This window comes from Salvelinus fontinalis, chromosome 35, assembly GCF_029448725.1.
Source record: "Salvelinus fontinalis isolate EN_2023a chromosome 35, ASM2944872v1, whole genome shotgun sequence".
In the NCBI taxonomy this organism is placed as follows: domain Eukaryota; kingdom Metazoa; phylum Chordata; class Actinopteri; order Salmoniformes; family Salmonidae; genus Salvelinus; species Salvelinus fontinalis.
In genome coordinates this window covers 38,097,678-38,114,312 of record NC_074699.1, presented here as the reverse complement: position 1 = coordinate 38,114,312, position 16,635 = coordinate 38,097,678, and the positions used below count along the sequence as shown (strand labels likewise).

The window sequence follows — 16,635 nt, the reverse complement described above, 5'->3', positions numbered from 1 at the left end:
GCTCCTAATAAATTGTGCGTTTTTCCGCATTATTTGTAACTTATTTTGTACATAATGTTTCTGCCACCGTCTCTTATGCCCGAAAAGAGCTTCTGGAAATCAGGACAGCGATTACTCACCTCGTACTGGTCAAATACGTTTTTTTGAAACGAGTCAGACGTGAAGGATTTACCCGACAAGACCCACATCCCTGTTATTCGCATGAAGAAGAGAAGGGGACATCGGGGACCTAGGTCGGGATGCCTTGTAAGGATCCGACGGCGAGAATCTGCCTCTACCATCAGTCCTATTAGCCAACGTGCAATCATTGGATAATAAAATAGATGAGCTCCAATCAAGACTAACCTTCCAATAGGACATTAAAACTGTAATATCTTATGTTTCACCGAGGCGTGGCTGAACAATAACATGGACAAGATACAGCTGGCTGGGTTTTCGCTGCGTCGGCTAGAACAGTTGCCTCCGGTCAGTGTCTATTTATAAATAACTGCTGGTGCACGAAATCTAATATTAAGGAAGTCTCGAGGTATTGCTCGCCTGAGGTAGAGTACCTCATGATAAGCTTTAGACCACACGAATGATTTTTCGTAGCTGTCTATTTACCACCACAAACTGATGCTGGCAATAAGACCGCACTCAACCAGCTGTATGAGGCCACTCAACCAGCTGTATGAGGCCACTCAACCAGCTGTATGAGGCCACTCAACCAGCTGTATGAGGCCACTCAACCAGCTGTATGAGGCCACTCAACCAGCTGTATGAGGCCACTCAACCAGCTGTATGAGGCCACTCAACCAGCTGTATGAGGCCACTCAACCAGCTGTATGAGGCCACTCAACCAGCTGTATGAGGCCACTCAACCAGCTGTATGAGGCCACTCAACCAGCTGTATGAGGCCACTCAACCAGCTGTATGAGGCCACTCAACCAGCTGTATGAGGCCACTCAACCAGCTGTATGAGGCCACTCAACCAGCTGTATGAGGCCACTCAACCAGCTGTATGAGGCCACTCAACCAGCTGTATGAGGCCACTCAACCAGCTGTAGAAGGTCATAAGCAAACAAGAACATGCTCATCCAGAGGAGGCGCTCCTAGTGGCCGGGGACTTTAATGCAGGGAAACTTAAATCTGTTGTACCTCATTTCTACCAGAGCATTACGTGTGCAATCAGAGGGGAATAAATCTAGACCATCTTTACTCCACACAGGGAAATGTACAAAGCTCTCCCTCACCCTCCATTTGGAAAATCTGACCATAATTCTATCCTCCTGATTCCTGCTTACAAGCAAAAACTAAAGCAGGAAGTACCAGTGACTCGCTCAATACTGAAGTTATCAGATGAAGCGGATGCTATGCTACAAGACTGTTTTGCTAGCACAGACTGGATAATGTTCCGGGATTCTTCCAATGGCATTGAGGAGTACACCACATCAGTCATTGGCTTCATCAACAAGTGCATCGATGAAGTAGTCATCACAGCGACTGTACGTACATACCTCAACCAGAAGCCATGGATTACAGGCAACATCCACACTGAGCTAAAGGGTAGAGCTGCCGCTTTCAAGGAGCGGGACTCTAACCCAGAAGCTTCTAAGAAATCCCGCTATGCCCTCTGAAGAACCATCAAACAGGCAAAGCATCAATACAGGACTAAGATCGAATCGTACTACACCGGCTCCGATGTGGCAGGGCTTGCAAACTATTACTGACTACAAAGGGAAGCACAGCCGCGATCTGCCCAGTGACACAAGCCTACCAGACGAGCTAAATTACTTCTATGCTCGCGTCGAGGCAAGCAACACTGAAGCATGCATGAGAGCGTCAGCTGTTCTGGACGACTGTGTGATCACGCTCTCCATAACCGATGAGTAAGACCTTTAAAATAGGTCAACATTCACAAGGCTGCAGGGCCAGACAGATTACCAGGACGTGTACTCCGAGCATGCGTTGACCAACTGGCAAGTGTCTTCACTGACATTTTCAACCTCTCCGAGTCTGTAATACCAACATGTTTCAAGCAGACCACCATAGTCCCTGTGCCCAAGAACACCAAGGTAACCTGCCTAAATGACTACCGACCCGTGGCACTCACGTCCGTAGCTATGAAGTGCTTTGAAAGGCTGGTCATGGCTCACATCAACACAATCATCCCAGAAACCCTAGACCCACTCCAATTTGCATACCGCCCCAACAGATCCACAGATGACACAATCTCTATTGCACTCCACACTGCCCTTTCCCACCTGGACAAAAGGAACACCTACGTGAGAATGCTATTCATTGACTACAGCTCAGCGTTCAACACCATCGTGCCCTCACAGCTCATCACTAATTTAAGGACCCTGGGACTAAACACCTCCCTCTGCAACTGGATCAAAAACAAATGGACTTCCTGACGGGCCGCCCCCAGGTGGTAAGGGTAGGTAACAACACATCTGCCACACTGATCCTCAACACTGGGGCCCCTCAGGGGTGCGTGCTCAGTCCCCTCCTGTACTCCCTGTTCACCCATAACTGCATGGCCAGGCACGACTCCAACACCATCATTAAGTTTGCTGATGACGCAACACCTGATCACCGACTAGAACGAGACAGCCTATAGGGAGGAGGTCAGAGACCTGGCAGTGTGGTGCCAGGATAACCTCTCCCTCAATGTGATGATTGTGGACTACAATCTCATCCTTCTCATCGACGGGGCTGTAGTGGAGCAGGTTGAGAGCGGCAAGCTCCTTGGCGTCCACATCACCAACAAACTATCATGGTCCAAGTACACCAAGACAGTCGTGAAGAGGGCACGACAAAACCCATTTCCTCAGGAAACTGAAAAGATTAAGTATTGGTCCTCAGATCCTCAAAAAGTTCTACAGCTGCACCATCGAGAGCATCCTGACTGGTTGCATCACCGCCTGGTATAGCAACTGCTCGGCCTCCGACCGCAAGGCACTACAGAGGGTAGTGTGTATGGACCAGTACATCACTGGGGCCAAGCTTCCTGCCATCCAGGACCTCTATACCAGGCGGTGACAGAGGAAGGTCCCAAAAATTGCCAAAGACTCCAGTCACCCAAGACAGACTGTTCTCTCTGCTACCGCACGGCAAGCAGTACCGGAGCGCCAAGTCTATGTCCAAGAGGCTTCTAAACAGCTTCTACCCCCTAGCCATAAGACTCCTGAACATCTAATCAAATGACTACCTGGACTAATTGCATTGCCCCCCCCCCCCAATTCTTACACTGCTGCTACTCTGTTTATTATCTATGCATAGTCACTTTAACTCTACCTACATGTACATATTACCTCAATTACTTCGACTAACATTCCCCGCACATTGACTCTATACCCCCTGTATAAATTGATACTGTTATTTTATTGTTGCTTTTTAATTTGTTATTTTTCATTTATTTTTTTATTCAGATTATTTTTGTAAATACTTTAACACTTATTTTTCTTAAAACTGCATTGTTTTAAGGGCTTGTAAGTAAGCATTTAACTGTAATGTCTACACCTGTTGTACTCGGGGCATGTGACAAATAACATTTGATTTGATTAGCAGTACAACCCAACACCTATGAGGACTCAGGACTCAGACTAAGGAGCACTGTTGATCCCACAGATCTGAATGACAAGTATTAGAGAAAGGCGATATAATAGCCCCTGTCTCCATCTGCTGGACAGTTTGAAGAAGACAAACCCCACTCACCTCTTGCTCTTGTTGCGTGTGAACCCAGAAGGACAGTCAGACATGCACTCTCTTCTGTGAATGACGAAGCGGTCGAAGTCGGGCAGGTGGACGCTGGAGCAGAAGTCCAGGGTGACGCAGCGCCAGCCTTCAAACTTATAGGTATCGGGGGGACAGTCTGGAACGCAGCGCCCCTCGTGGTAGTAGTGGAGACAGGCAGCGCACGACGTATCAGTGTTAGGCTCAGTACAGCTACCCAGACACTGGCCATGACAACACTCACCATCCCACGTACACGCATGGCACTTATCAGGACACACTAGAGAGACGGAGAGACAGAGGGAGAAGACAGTTAATGACTTGACATTCAGCACAACACAGATACAGCAGATCCCCATATTGTATGGGACACTGAAATGTACTTTTAGAGGCCATTCAATACAACACTCATCATTAAAAACTAAAGCAGTTTAGGGGGAAAGAGACTAAAGAGGAAGTAACAGAGTCGACGGAAACTGTAGAGGCACAAAAAGAAATGGAGGAACTTATTCAAGAACGATCAAGTGTAATGTATTACAAAAATAAAGCGAATTGGATGGGAAAATGGGGGAAAATGCAAAAATAAATATTGAATCTTCAACATAGAAATGCTACCAAAAAGAATTGAGAGAAACTCATTACAAATGGAGTCGTCCATGATTCGTCAAACTATATTTTGAAAGAAGAAGCAACATGTTTTGTCTCCTCCATTTCCACTGAATCATGTTAACTAAGGATTTCTTTCCAAATAGTAATAATAATAATGTAAAATTAACACATTTACAGAAAGACCTGTGTGAAAAGGTGTTTGATAAAGTACGACTAGATTTACAAATGCCTGATTTACTTTAATTTCGGTGAATCTCTTATACGTTGGGTTAAAGTTATGTACAGCAACCCCAGATGTAACCATTATTTACTATTTTATTTCTCAGAAAGTATTGAGCTTTTAAGAGGAGTAAAACAAGGCTGTCCATTGTCTCCATATCTATTTATTATGGCCATTGAAATTCTAGCTATTCAAATTAGATCCAACAATAATATCAATGGTTAGAAATCCAGGGGATAAAAACAAAAGTGTCAATATATGTTGATGACAAGTTCTCTCAACTTTTTAGGGATAGGGGGCAGTATTCGGAAATTCGGATGAATGACGTGCCCAAAATAAACTGCCTGTTACTCAGGCCCAGAAGCTAGGATATGCATATAATTGGTAGTATTGGAAAGAAAACTCAAACGTTTCTAAAACTGTTAAAATAATATCTGTGAGTATAACAGAACTGATATGGCAGGAGAAAACCCGAGGAGAATCCATCCGGAATGGGTTTTTTATTTGAGGAGATCACCACTCATTGAAATGGCTGTCTATGGGAGAATCAAAGGAATACTTCCCAGATTGGAAGCCATAGGAACTGCACTAGATGTCAACAGTCTTTAGAAAGAGTTTCAGGCTGTTTTTTTTTTTAAATTAGCTAGAATTTCTAGTTTTTCTAGGTGGCTCCCATTTTGACTGTAGTATTGTTGCGCGCATGGATGAGGGTGCGCACTTCGTTATTTATCTCCGGTAAAGAACATACTATTCTCAGTCTTCAATTTTATTGTTTATTTACATATTAGGGTACCTGAGGATTGATTAGAAACATTGCTTGACTTGTTTGGACAAAGTTTATTGGTAACTTTTGGGATTCCTTTGTATGCATTTTGAACGAGGGAAACAGGTGGATCACTGAATCAAGCGCAACAATTGAATGTTTTGGGATATAAAGGACTTTATCGAACACAACGACCATTTGTCCAATACAGCAAATCAAAGATACACATCTTGTGTATCCAGTCAACATGTCCGATTTTTGTCTAGATGTCTAGGTCCAAGAGGCTTCTAAACAGCTTCTACCCCCCCAAGCCATAAGACTCCTGAACATCTAATAGCTTCCCAGACTATTTGCATTGCCCCCCCGACCTCCTCTTTTACGCCGCTGCTACTCTCTGTTATTATCTATGCATAGTCACTTTAATAACTACACCTACATGTACATATTACCTCAAATAGACGGTGCCCCTGCACATTGACTCAGTACCCCCTGTATATAGGCTCATTACTAACCGGTGCCCCTGCACATTGACTCAGTACCCCCCTGTATATAGTCTCATTACTAACCGGTGCCCCTGCACATTGACTCAGTACCCCCCTGTATATAGGCTCATTACTAACCGGTGCCCCTGCACATTGACTCAGTACCCCCCTGTATATAGGCTCATTACTAACCGGTGCCCCTGCACATTGACTCAGTACCCCCCTGTATATAGGCTCATTACTAACCGGTGCCCCTGCACATTGACTCAGTACCCCCCTGTATATAGGCTCATTACTAACCGGTGCCCCTGCACATTGACTCAGTACCCCCTGTATATAGTCTCATTACTAACCGGTGCCCCTGCACATTGACTCAGTACCCCCCTGTATATAGTCTCATTACTAACCGGTGCCCCTGCACATTGACTCAGTACCCCCCTGTATATAGGCTCATTACTAACCGGTGCCCCTGCACATTGACTCAGTACCCCCCTGTATATAGGCTCATTACTAACCGGTGCCCCTGCACATTGACTCAGTACCCCCCTGTATATAGGCTCATTACTAACCGGTGCCCCTGCACATTGACTCAGTACCCCCCTGTATATAGGCTCATTACTAACCGGTGCCCCTGCACATTGACTCAGTACCCCCCTGTATATAGGCTCATTACTAACCGGTGCCCCTGCACATTGACTCAGTACCCCCCTGTACATAGGCTCATTACTAACCGGTGCCCCTGCACATTGACTCAGTACCCCCCTGTATATAGTCTCATTACTAACCGGTGCCCCTGCACATTGACTCAGTACCCCCCTGTATATAGGCTCATTATTGTTATTTTACTGCTGCTCTTTAATTACTTTCAGACAAACTGGCATAAACAGAAACGTATACCACCTCCATCTGAGGACTAAAATGTTGACAGCTGCGCCACAGATGGCAAAATAAAAGGAAAGAGATTTCGTGGTTTATGAACTGGTACAAAACAACACTTGATTCAACACTTCGAGGTCTTCAATTTAAATTATATAATATTCTTGCCACCAACAGAATGCTATACAAGACCCTCTTTCAAAGATCATTCTTAAAAATCCAAATAACTTCACAGATCTTCATGATAAAGGGTTTAAACACTGTTTCCCATGCTTGTTCAATGAACCATAAACAACTAATGAACATGTACCTGTGGAACGGTCGTTAAGACACTAACAGCTTACAGACGGTAGGCAATTAAGGTCACAGTTATGAAAACTTAGGACACTAAAGAGGCCTTTCTACTGACTCTGAAAAACACCATAAGAAAGATGCCCAGGGTCCCTGCTCAGTGTGTGAACGTGCCTTAGGCATGCTGCAAGAAGGCATGAGGACTGCAGATGTGGCCAGGGCAATAAATTGCAATGTCCGTGGAGTGAGACGCCTAAGACAGCGCTACAGGGAGACAGGACGGACAGCTTATCGTCCTCGCAGTCGCAGAACACGTGTAACACCTGCACAGGATCGGTACATCCGAACATCACACCTGCGGGACAGGTACAGGATGGCAACAACTGCCCGAGTTACACCAGGTATGCACAATCCCTCCATCAGTACTCAGACTGTCCGCAATAGGCTGAGAGAGGATGGACTGAGGGCTTGTAGGCCTGTTGTAAGGCAGGTCCTCACCAGACATCACCGGAAACAACGCCGCCTATGGGCACAAACCCACCGTCGCTGGACCAGACAGGACAGGCAAAAAGTGCTCTTCACTGACGAGTCGCGGTTTAGTCTCACCAGGGCTGATGGTCGGATTCGCATTTATCGTCAAAGGAATGAGCGTTACACCGAGGCCTGTACTCTGGAGCGGGATCGATTTGGAGGTGGAGGGTCCGTCGTGGTCTGGGGCGGTGTGTCACAGCATCATCGGACTGAGCTTGTTGTCATTGCAGGAAATCTCAACGCTGTGCGTTACAGGGAAGACATCCTCCTCCCTCATGTGGTACCCTTCCTGCAGGCTCATCCTGACATGACCCTCCAGCATGACAATGCCACCAGCCATACTGCTCGTTCTGTGCATGATTTCCACAAGACAGGAATGTCAGTGTTCTGCCATGGCCAGCGAAGTGCCTGGATCTCCCATTGAGCACGTCTAGGACCTGTTGGATTGGAGGGCTAGGACCGTTCCCCCCAGAAATGTCTGGGAATTTGCAGGTGCCTTGGTGGAAGAGTGGGATAACACCTCACAGCAAGAACTGGCAAATCTGGTGCAGTCCATGAGGAGGAGATGCACTGCAGTACTTAATGCAGCTGGTGGCCACACCAGATACTGACTGTTACTTTTGATTTTGACCCCCCCTTTGCTCAGGGACACATTATTCAATTTCTGTTAGTCACATGTCTGTGGAACTTGTTCAGTTTGTCTCAGTTGTTGAATCTTATGTTCATACAAATATTTACACACGTTAAGTTTGCTGAAAACAAACACAGTTGACAGTGAGAGGACGGTTCTTTTTGTTGCTGAGTTTATATGGGGCGTACAACAATCTCAGCTCTGTAGATTTATCCTCGAAGAGACAGAATCACGAGATCATTTATTCTGGTATTGCCCCTATGTAGCTTGTTTCTGGTCACAGGGTCAGGAACGGTTAAATTAAATAAAAAAATCACAACGTGCACTTAAAGTTAAAGTAGAAAATAGTAAAAATACTTTAATGAGTAGGTGTGTCCAAACTTTGACTGGTACTAATATATAAATGTATGTAATTTATTTTTAGGGGGAGGATTTAGAACATTGTCCCACGCCCCCATTTTCATATCAGGTGACCCCACACGGGGTCATGCCTCCTCCTACCTGCAGGTGCAGGTCTCTCTCTGTCATTATCTGCTGTGTCATCTCCCTGGACTGTGGGAACTCACCTGAGGTCATCACTTTCTACCTGCTGGAAACAGTCTGTCATGCTACCTGTCACCTCTACATCAGGGGGGGGAAGGCAGAGAGAGAGGCCTTACAGCACAGCACTCAGGGGCCAGGTAGAGAGAGAAGCCTTACAGCACTCAGGGGCCAGGTAGAGAGAGAAGCCTTACAGCACTCAGGGGCCAGGTAGAGAGAGAAGCCTTACAGCACTCAGGGGCCAGGTAGAGAGAGAAGGCAGAGGGAGGCCTTACAGCACTCAGGGGCCAGGTAGAGAGAGAGGCCTTACAGCACTCAGGGGCCAGGTAGAGAGAGAAGGGAGAGAGAGGCCTTACAGCACTCAGGGGCCAGGTAGAGAGAGAGGCCTTACAGCCCAGCACTCAGGGGCCAGGTAGAGAGAGAGGCCTTACAGCCCAGCACTCAGGGGCCAGGTAGAGAGAGAGGCCTTACAGCACAGCACTCAGGGGCCAGGTAGAGAGAGAAGCCTTACAGCACTCAGGGGCCAGGTAGAGAGAGAAGGCATAGAGAGGCCTTACAGCACTCAGGGGCCAGGTAGAGAGAGAAGGCAGAGAGAGGCCTTACAGCACTCAGGGGCCAGGTAGAGAGAGAAGGCATAGAGAGGCCTTACAGCACTCAGGGGCCAGGTAGAGAGAGAAGGCAGAGAGAGGCCTTACAGCACTCAGGGGCCAGGTAGAGAGAGAAGGCAGAGAGAGGCCTTACAGCACTCAGGGGCCAGGTAGAGAGAGAAGGCAGAGAGAGGCCTTACAGCACTCAGGGGCCAGGTAGAGAGAGAGGCCTTACAGCCCAGCACTCAGGGGCCAGGTAGAGAGAGAGGCCTTACAGCCCAGCACTCAGGGGCCAGGTAGAGAGAGAGAGGCCTTACAGCCCAGCACTCAGGGGCCAGGTAGAGAGAGAGGCCTTACAGCCCAGCACTCAGGGGCCAGGTAGAGAGAGAAGGCAGAGAGAGGCCTTACAGCACTCAGGGGCCAGGTAGAGAGAGAAGCCTTACAGCACTCAGGGGCCAGGTAGAGAGAGAAGGCATAGAGAGGCCTTACAGCACTCAGGGGCCAGGTAGAGAGAGAAGGCAGAGAGAGGCCTTACAGCACTCAGGGGCCAGGTAGAGAGAGAAGCCTTACAGCACTCAGGGGCCAGGTAGAGAGAGAAGGCATAGAGAGGCCTTACAGCACTCAGGGGCCAGGTAGAGAGAGAAGGCAGAGAGAGGCCTTACAGCACTCAGGGGCCAGGTAGAGAGAGAAGGCAGAGAGAGGCCTTACAGCACTCAGGGGCCAGGTAGAGAGAGAGGCAGAGAGAGGCCTTACAGCACTCAGGGGCCAGGTAGAGAGAGAGGCCTTACAGCACTCAGGGGCCAGGTAGAGAGAGAAGGGAGAGAGAGGCCTTACAGCACTCAGGGGCCAGGTAGAGAGAGAAGCCTTACAGCACTCAGGGGCCAGGTAGAGAGAGAGGCCTTACAGCACTCAGGGGCCAGGTAGAGAGAGAAGGCAGAGAGAGGCCTTACAGCACTCAGGGGCCAGGTAGAGAGAGAAGGGAGAGAGAGGCCTTACAGCACTCAGGGGCCAGGTAGAGAGAGAAGCCTTACAGCACTCAGGGGCCAGGTAGAGAGAGAGGCCTTACAGCACTCAGGGGCCAGGTAGAGAGAACTACTGTCAAGCCGCGTCTAATGTTAACTACTGCCAAGCTGTGTCGAATGCTAACTACTGCCAAGGTGTCTAATGCTAACTACTGCCAAGCTGTGTCTAATGCTAACTACTGCCAAGCTGTGTCTAATGCTAACTACTGCCAAGCTGTGTCTAATGCTAACTACTGCCAAGCTGTGTCTAATGCTAACTACTGCCAAGCCGTGTCTAATGCCAACTACTGCCAAGCTGTGTCTAATGCCAACTACTGCCAAGCTGTGTCTAATGCCAACTACTGCCAAGCCGTGTCTAATGCCAACTACTGCCAAGCCGTGTCTAATGCTAACTACTGCCAAGCCGTGTCTAATGCCAACTACTGCCAAGCTGTGTCTAATGCTAACTACTGCCAAGCTGTGTCTAATGTTAACTACTGCCAAGCTGTGTCTAATGCTAACTACTGCCAAGCTGTGTCTAATGCTAACTACTGCCAAGCTGTTTCTACTGCCAAGCCGTGTCTAATGCCAACTACTGCCAAGCTGTTTCTAATGCCAACTACTGCCAAGCCGTGTCTAATGCTAACTACTGCCAAGCTGTGTCTAATGCTAACTACTGCCAAGCTGTGTCTAATGCCAAGCTGCGTCTAATGCTAACTACTGCCAAGCTGTGTCTAATGCTAACTACTGCCAAGCCGTGTCTAATGCCAACTACTGCCAAGCTGTTTCTAATGCTAACTACTGCCAAGCTGTGTCTAATGTTAACTACTGCCAAGCTGTGTCTAATGCTAACTACTGCCAAGCTGTGTCTAATGCTAACTACTGCCAAGCTGTTTCTACTGCCAAGCCGTGTCTAATGCCAACTACTGCCAAGCTGTTTCTAATGCCAACTACTGCCAAGCTGTGTCTAATGCTAACTACTGCCAAGCTGTGTCTAATGCCAAGCTGCGTCTAATGCTAACTACTGCCAAGCTGTGTCTAATGCTAACTACTGCCAAGCCGTGTCTAATGCCAACTACTGCCAAGCTGTTTCTAATGCTAACTACTGCCAAGCTGTATTCTAATGTTAACTACTGCCAAGCCGCGTCTAATGTTAACTACTGCCAAGCTGTTTCTAATGTTAACTACTGCCAAGCCGCGTCTAATGCTAACTACTGCCAAGCTGTTTCTAATATTAACTACTGCCAAGCTGTATTCTAATGTTAACTACTGCCAAGCCGCGTCTAATGCTAACTACTGCCAAGCCGCGTCTAATGCTAACTACTGCCAAGCCGCGTCTAATGCTAACTACTGCCAAGCCGCGTCTAATGCTAACTACTGCCAAGCCGCGTCTAATGCTAACTACTGCCAAGCCGTGTCTAATGCTAACTACTGCCAAGCCGTGTCTAATGTTAACTACTGCCAAGCCGTGTCTAATGTTAACTACTGCCAAGCCGTGTCTAATGCTAACTACTGCCAAGCTGTGTCTAATAATAAATACTGCCAAGCCGTGTCTAATGCTAACTACTGCCAAGCTGCGTCTAATGCTAACTACTGCCAAGCTGCGTCTAATGTTAAATACTGCCAAGCCGTGTCTAATGCTAACTACTGCCAAGCTGTGTCTAATGCTAACTACTGCCAAGCTGCGTCTAATGCTAAATACTGCCACGCCGTGTCTAATGTTAACTACTGCAAAGCTGCGTCTAATGTTAACTACTGCCAAGCTGGGGACCAGTCCTTTATCCCTCCCCAGACAGACACCAGAGGCTAATAGCACCGTCTAGTATCACCAGTCCTTTACTCCTCCCCAGACAGACATCAAAGGCTAATAGCACCGTCTAGTATCACCAGTCCTTTACCCCTCCCCAGACAGACACCAGAGGCTAATAGCACCGTCTAGTATCACCAGTCCTTTATCCCTCCCCAGACAGACACCAGAGGCTAATAGCACCGTCTAGTATCTTGAATCCTTTATCCCACCCCAGACAGACACCAGAGGCTAATAGCACCGTCTAGTATCACCAGTCCTTTTTAGAGAAATATACATTTGGGTACATTTGTCAGCTATGCTTATTTCAACCCTGGCCTTGCTCCGAACTGCTGCTCTTATTGGTCAGAATATAATGATGTAATTACGTGTGGGAGGTCTCAGATGGGAAGCTCCGCGTGGGTCGTTTAGGCTTCTCAATGACGCACTTCTCCGGCGCAACTCTCTGGTCGTCCTCACGATGTCAGTGTCCTTTTGGCTTAGTGGTCTGTTTCCTCACCCTTGCTCTGGAAGGGGTCTTCTGAGGACAGACAGCTCTGTAGCTCAGGGCTCACAGCGTAGGAATGAAAACAGTGTAGATACCACGATTCGATGGAGAGTGGAGGCTAGGTGGCCCGGCTTGAATTCACCCGCTTAGACACAGCTATTCATCCGTAGTTTGGGTAGAAAAAAGTTTTGTCTTCACCCTTGTGTTGCATTATGGGTTCGTTGACTATTCAGATCATGGCTGCAGCACGGGTCACTTAGTCTGATATGTCACTTCTTAACCCCCAGACCCTCGGGTCAGAAGGGGGGGCGTAACCCCCAGACCCTCGGGTCAGAAGGGGGGGCGTAACCCCCAGACCCTCGGGTCAGAAGGGGGGGCGTAACCCCCAGACCCTCGGGTCAGAAGGGGGGGCGTAACCCCCAGACCCTCGGGTCAGAAGGGGGGGCGTAACCCCCAGACCCTCGGGTCAGAAGGGGGGGCGTAACCCCCAGACCCTCGGGTCAGAAGGGGGGGGCGTAACCCCCAGACCCTCGGGTCAGAAGGGGGGGCGTAACCCCCAGACCCTCGGGTCAGAAGGGGGGGCGTAACCCCCAGACCCTCGGGTCAGAAGGGGGGGCGTAACCCCCAGACCCTCGGGTCAGAAGGGGGGGCGTAACCCCCAGACCCTCGGGTCAGAAGGGGGGGCGTAACCCCCAGACCCTCGGGTCAAAAGGGGGGCGTAACCCCCAGACCCTCGGGTCAGAAGGGGGGCGTAACCCCCAGACCCTCGGGTCAGAAGGGGGGCGTAACCCCCAGACCCTCGGGTCAGAAGGGGGGCGTAAACCCCAGACCCTCGGGTCAGAAGGGAGCGTAACCCCGATACCCTCGGGTCAGAAGGGGGCGTAACCCCCATACCCTCGGGTCAGAAGGGGGCGTAACCCCCAGACCCTCGGGTCAGAAGGGGGCGTAACCCCCATACCCTCGGGTCAGAAGGGGGCGTAACCCCCATACCCTCGGGTCAGAAGGGGGCGTAACCCCCATACCCTCGGGTCAGAAGGGGGCGTAACCCCCATACCCTCGGGTCAGAAGGGGGCGTTTCCCCATTTAGGGCAATTCTCTGGGTGTACCAAGTTAAGAGGCAAGGTCTAGATTTGACTCAAATCTAATTTTAGACAACTAACTTCACATTTCATCTTTACCAAAACATTCTCTTTGATTTGGACATTTTCCACACAACGTACAATGTATAAACATCAAGCATATACTGGGAAAACTCTTAAAGTTACAATGTTTTCATAATAACGTCATCTATTAACCTTTAATAACAAAACAAAAAAATGACACATTTTCATATTCCATCTATCGTCATGACCACCATTGTGGCTGATGGAAACCATTGTTCCAAAGTCCCTTTATTTCATCTTTAATGTTCTGAGGCTGGTTCTCCATAGTCAGAGGGACAAAGGATTTTAGTCTGTTGCCTAAGACTTACAATGGGGTGATGGGTCATAAAACCCCCAAATCTTCATAGCCCTAGATCTCTCCTCCTCTGTTGGGGGTGAGAGATAATCTGTAGGGTTGTGGTCTCCTGTAACCTGATCAGGATAGTCATGACACTATTTTATCGATGATCTCAACCCAGAGTCTCTCAGAGCGTTCAGTCAGCCCACTAACACCCCTATCAGACCACAGCAAAATCTCAGTCTACTTGAACAGAGCAATATTGACTCATGAGGTGCCAAAGGAACGGCATAATATTAAGAAATGTCATAGATGGAAGGAAAGTAGTGAAGAAACCTACCAAAAAATACAATTAGGCAACAACAAATTCAATGCCTTTTAGACCACTTCCTGGACAAAACGTTCCACTGCAATAGTAAGGCGTAAACTTGTCTGTAGAAAACCTAAACAGTATATTTGACCCGTTTCAGGACGCTAGGTGGATGTGGCACGTTTTCACAGGAGAGGTATCAAAATGATTTCTTTATCAAAATGGGCAGAAACGCCTTCTGGAACATATTAACTTTCATCTTAATAACAAACGTGAACGCCATCTGTAAATACAAGTGTTCAATTATGAGGCTAGTTGGTTTAGCCATGGAAAAATACAGGAACCTACCCGCTAGCCATGATTGGCTGATATGCCGAGAGATGAGTTTGGATTGGTCTGCCGCGTAGCGTACTTCTGTCTATAACATGAGCTGCTCAGTAGGTGTGGATAATCCTTTCTAATCCCAACTTTTTCTTCATTAAGATTTCATGAAGAACTGAAAAAGTGTTGCATTGCTGCCTTGAAGGTAATAACGCTATCGACAAAGACCAGTGGGTAAAGGTTGTGACTGACTACTTCCTGGAGGACGATGGTGCCATGAGGACTCTGAAAATGAATCAACAAAGACCAGTAAAGGTTGTGACTGACTACTTCCTGGAGGACGATGGTGCCATGAGGACTCTGAAAATGAATCAACAAAGACCAGTAAAGGTTGTGACTGACTACTTCCTGGAGGACGATGGTGCCATGAGGACTCTGAAAATGAATCAACAAAGACCAGTGGGTAAAGGTTGTGACTGACTACTTCCTGGAGGACGATGGTGCCATGAGGACTCTGAAAATGAATCAACAAAGACCAGTGGGTAAAGGTTGTGACTGACTACTTCCTGGAGGACGATGGTGCCATGAGGACTCTGAAAATTAATCAGACGATGTGGAAATCCCTTATTTAGGTAAAAACTACGGTACTATCCTACCCTGCATTTCTAAGGTCTTCGAAAGCCAAGTCAACAAACAGATTACCGACCATTTCGAATCCCACCGTACCTTCTCCGCTATGCAATCTGGTTTCAGAGCTGGTCATGGGTGCACCTCAGCCAAGCTCAATGTCCTAAACGACATCATAACCGATAAGAAACAATACTGTGCAGCCGTATTCATTGACCTGGCCAAGGCTTTTGACTCTGTCAATCACCACATCCTCATCGGCAGACTCGACAGCCTTGGTTTCTCAAATGATTGCCTCGCCTGGTTCACCAACTACTTCTCTGATAGAGTTCAGTGTGTCAAATCGGAGGGCCTGTTGTCCGGACCTCTGGCAGTCTCTATGGAGGTGCCACAGGGTTCAATTCTTGGACCGACTCTTCTCTGTATACATCAATGATGTCGCTCTTGCTGCTGGTGAGTCTCTGATCCATCTCTACGCAGACGACACTATTCTGTATACTTCTGGCCCTTCTTTTGACACTGTGTTAACAACCCTCCAGGCGAGCTTCAATGCCATACAACTCTCCTTCCGTGGCCTCCAACTGCTCTTAAATACAAGTAAAACTAAATGCATGCTCTTCAACCGTTCGCTGCCTGCTCCTGCCCGCCTGTCCAACATCACTACTTTGGACGGCTCTGACTTAGAATATGTGGACAACTACAAATACCTAGGTGTCTGGTTAGACTGTAAACTCTCCTTCCAGACTCACATCAAACATCTCCAATCCAAAGTCAAATCTAGAATCGGCTTCCTATTTCGCAACAAAGCATCCTTCACTCATGCTGCCAAACATACCCTCGTAAAACTGACTATCCTACCAATCCTCGACTTCGGTGATGTCATTTACAAAATAGCCTCCAAAACCCTACTCAATAAATTGGATGCAGTCTATCACAGTGCATTCCGTTTTGTCACCATCCCTAGTGCTGATACAGAATGGATCCTCTAAAGAAATACCAAACTGCTTTTTATAATCAAATGATGGACCTTTTTGTATACCGTGCAACACACACACACACACACACACACACACACACACACACACAGTCTGACCTCTCATCTCTATGCCGCTAGGCTGCCTCACCTCCCTCCCTTCCAACAACCACTTGTAGCCTTCTTTAAACTGCTGTTTACATTTCACATGCCAAGAAATACTGACCTGATGTCCCCACTGTCTGTCTGCTCGTCCAGCTTTGCCTCATCGTATTATTTCTGGCACATGATGTCTGTAGACCAGTGTTTTTGTCTGTTGGATATAGAACTGCCGGGAACCATCTGAAATATTCACAATGTCTCCTCTCTGAGGGAGACCAGTGTGTTGTCTGTTGGATATAGAACTGCTGGGAACCATCTGA

The 16,635-nt window shown here is 47.8% G+C and overlaps 1 protein-coding gene across 1 annotated transcript in view; it reads right to left on the bottom strand.

Moving 5' to 3' along the window:
* Nucleotides 1–16,635, bottom strand: part of LOC129834827 (insulin-like growth factor 1 receptor) — a gene marked incomplete at its 3' end in the record, with an annotated part of 119,229 nt that overhangs the window by 88,283 nt on the left and 14,311 nt on the right. The window contains 1 exon segment of the mRNA XM_055900127.1: nucleotides 3,700–3,997. Within this exon segment, the coding sequence (XP_055756102.1) occupies nucleotides 3,700–3,997 (298 nt within the window).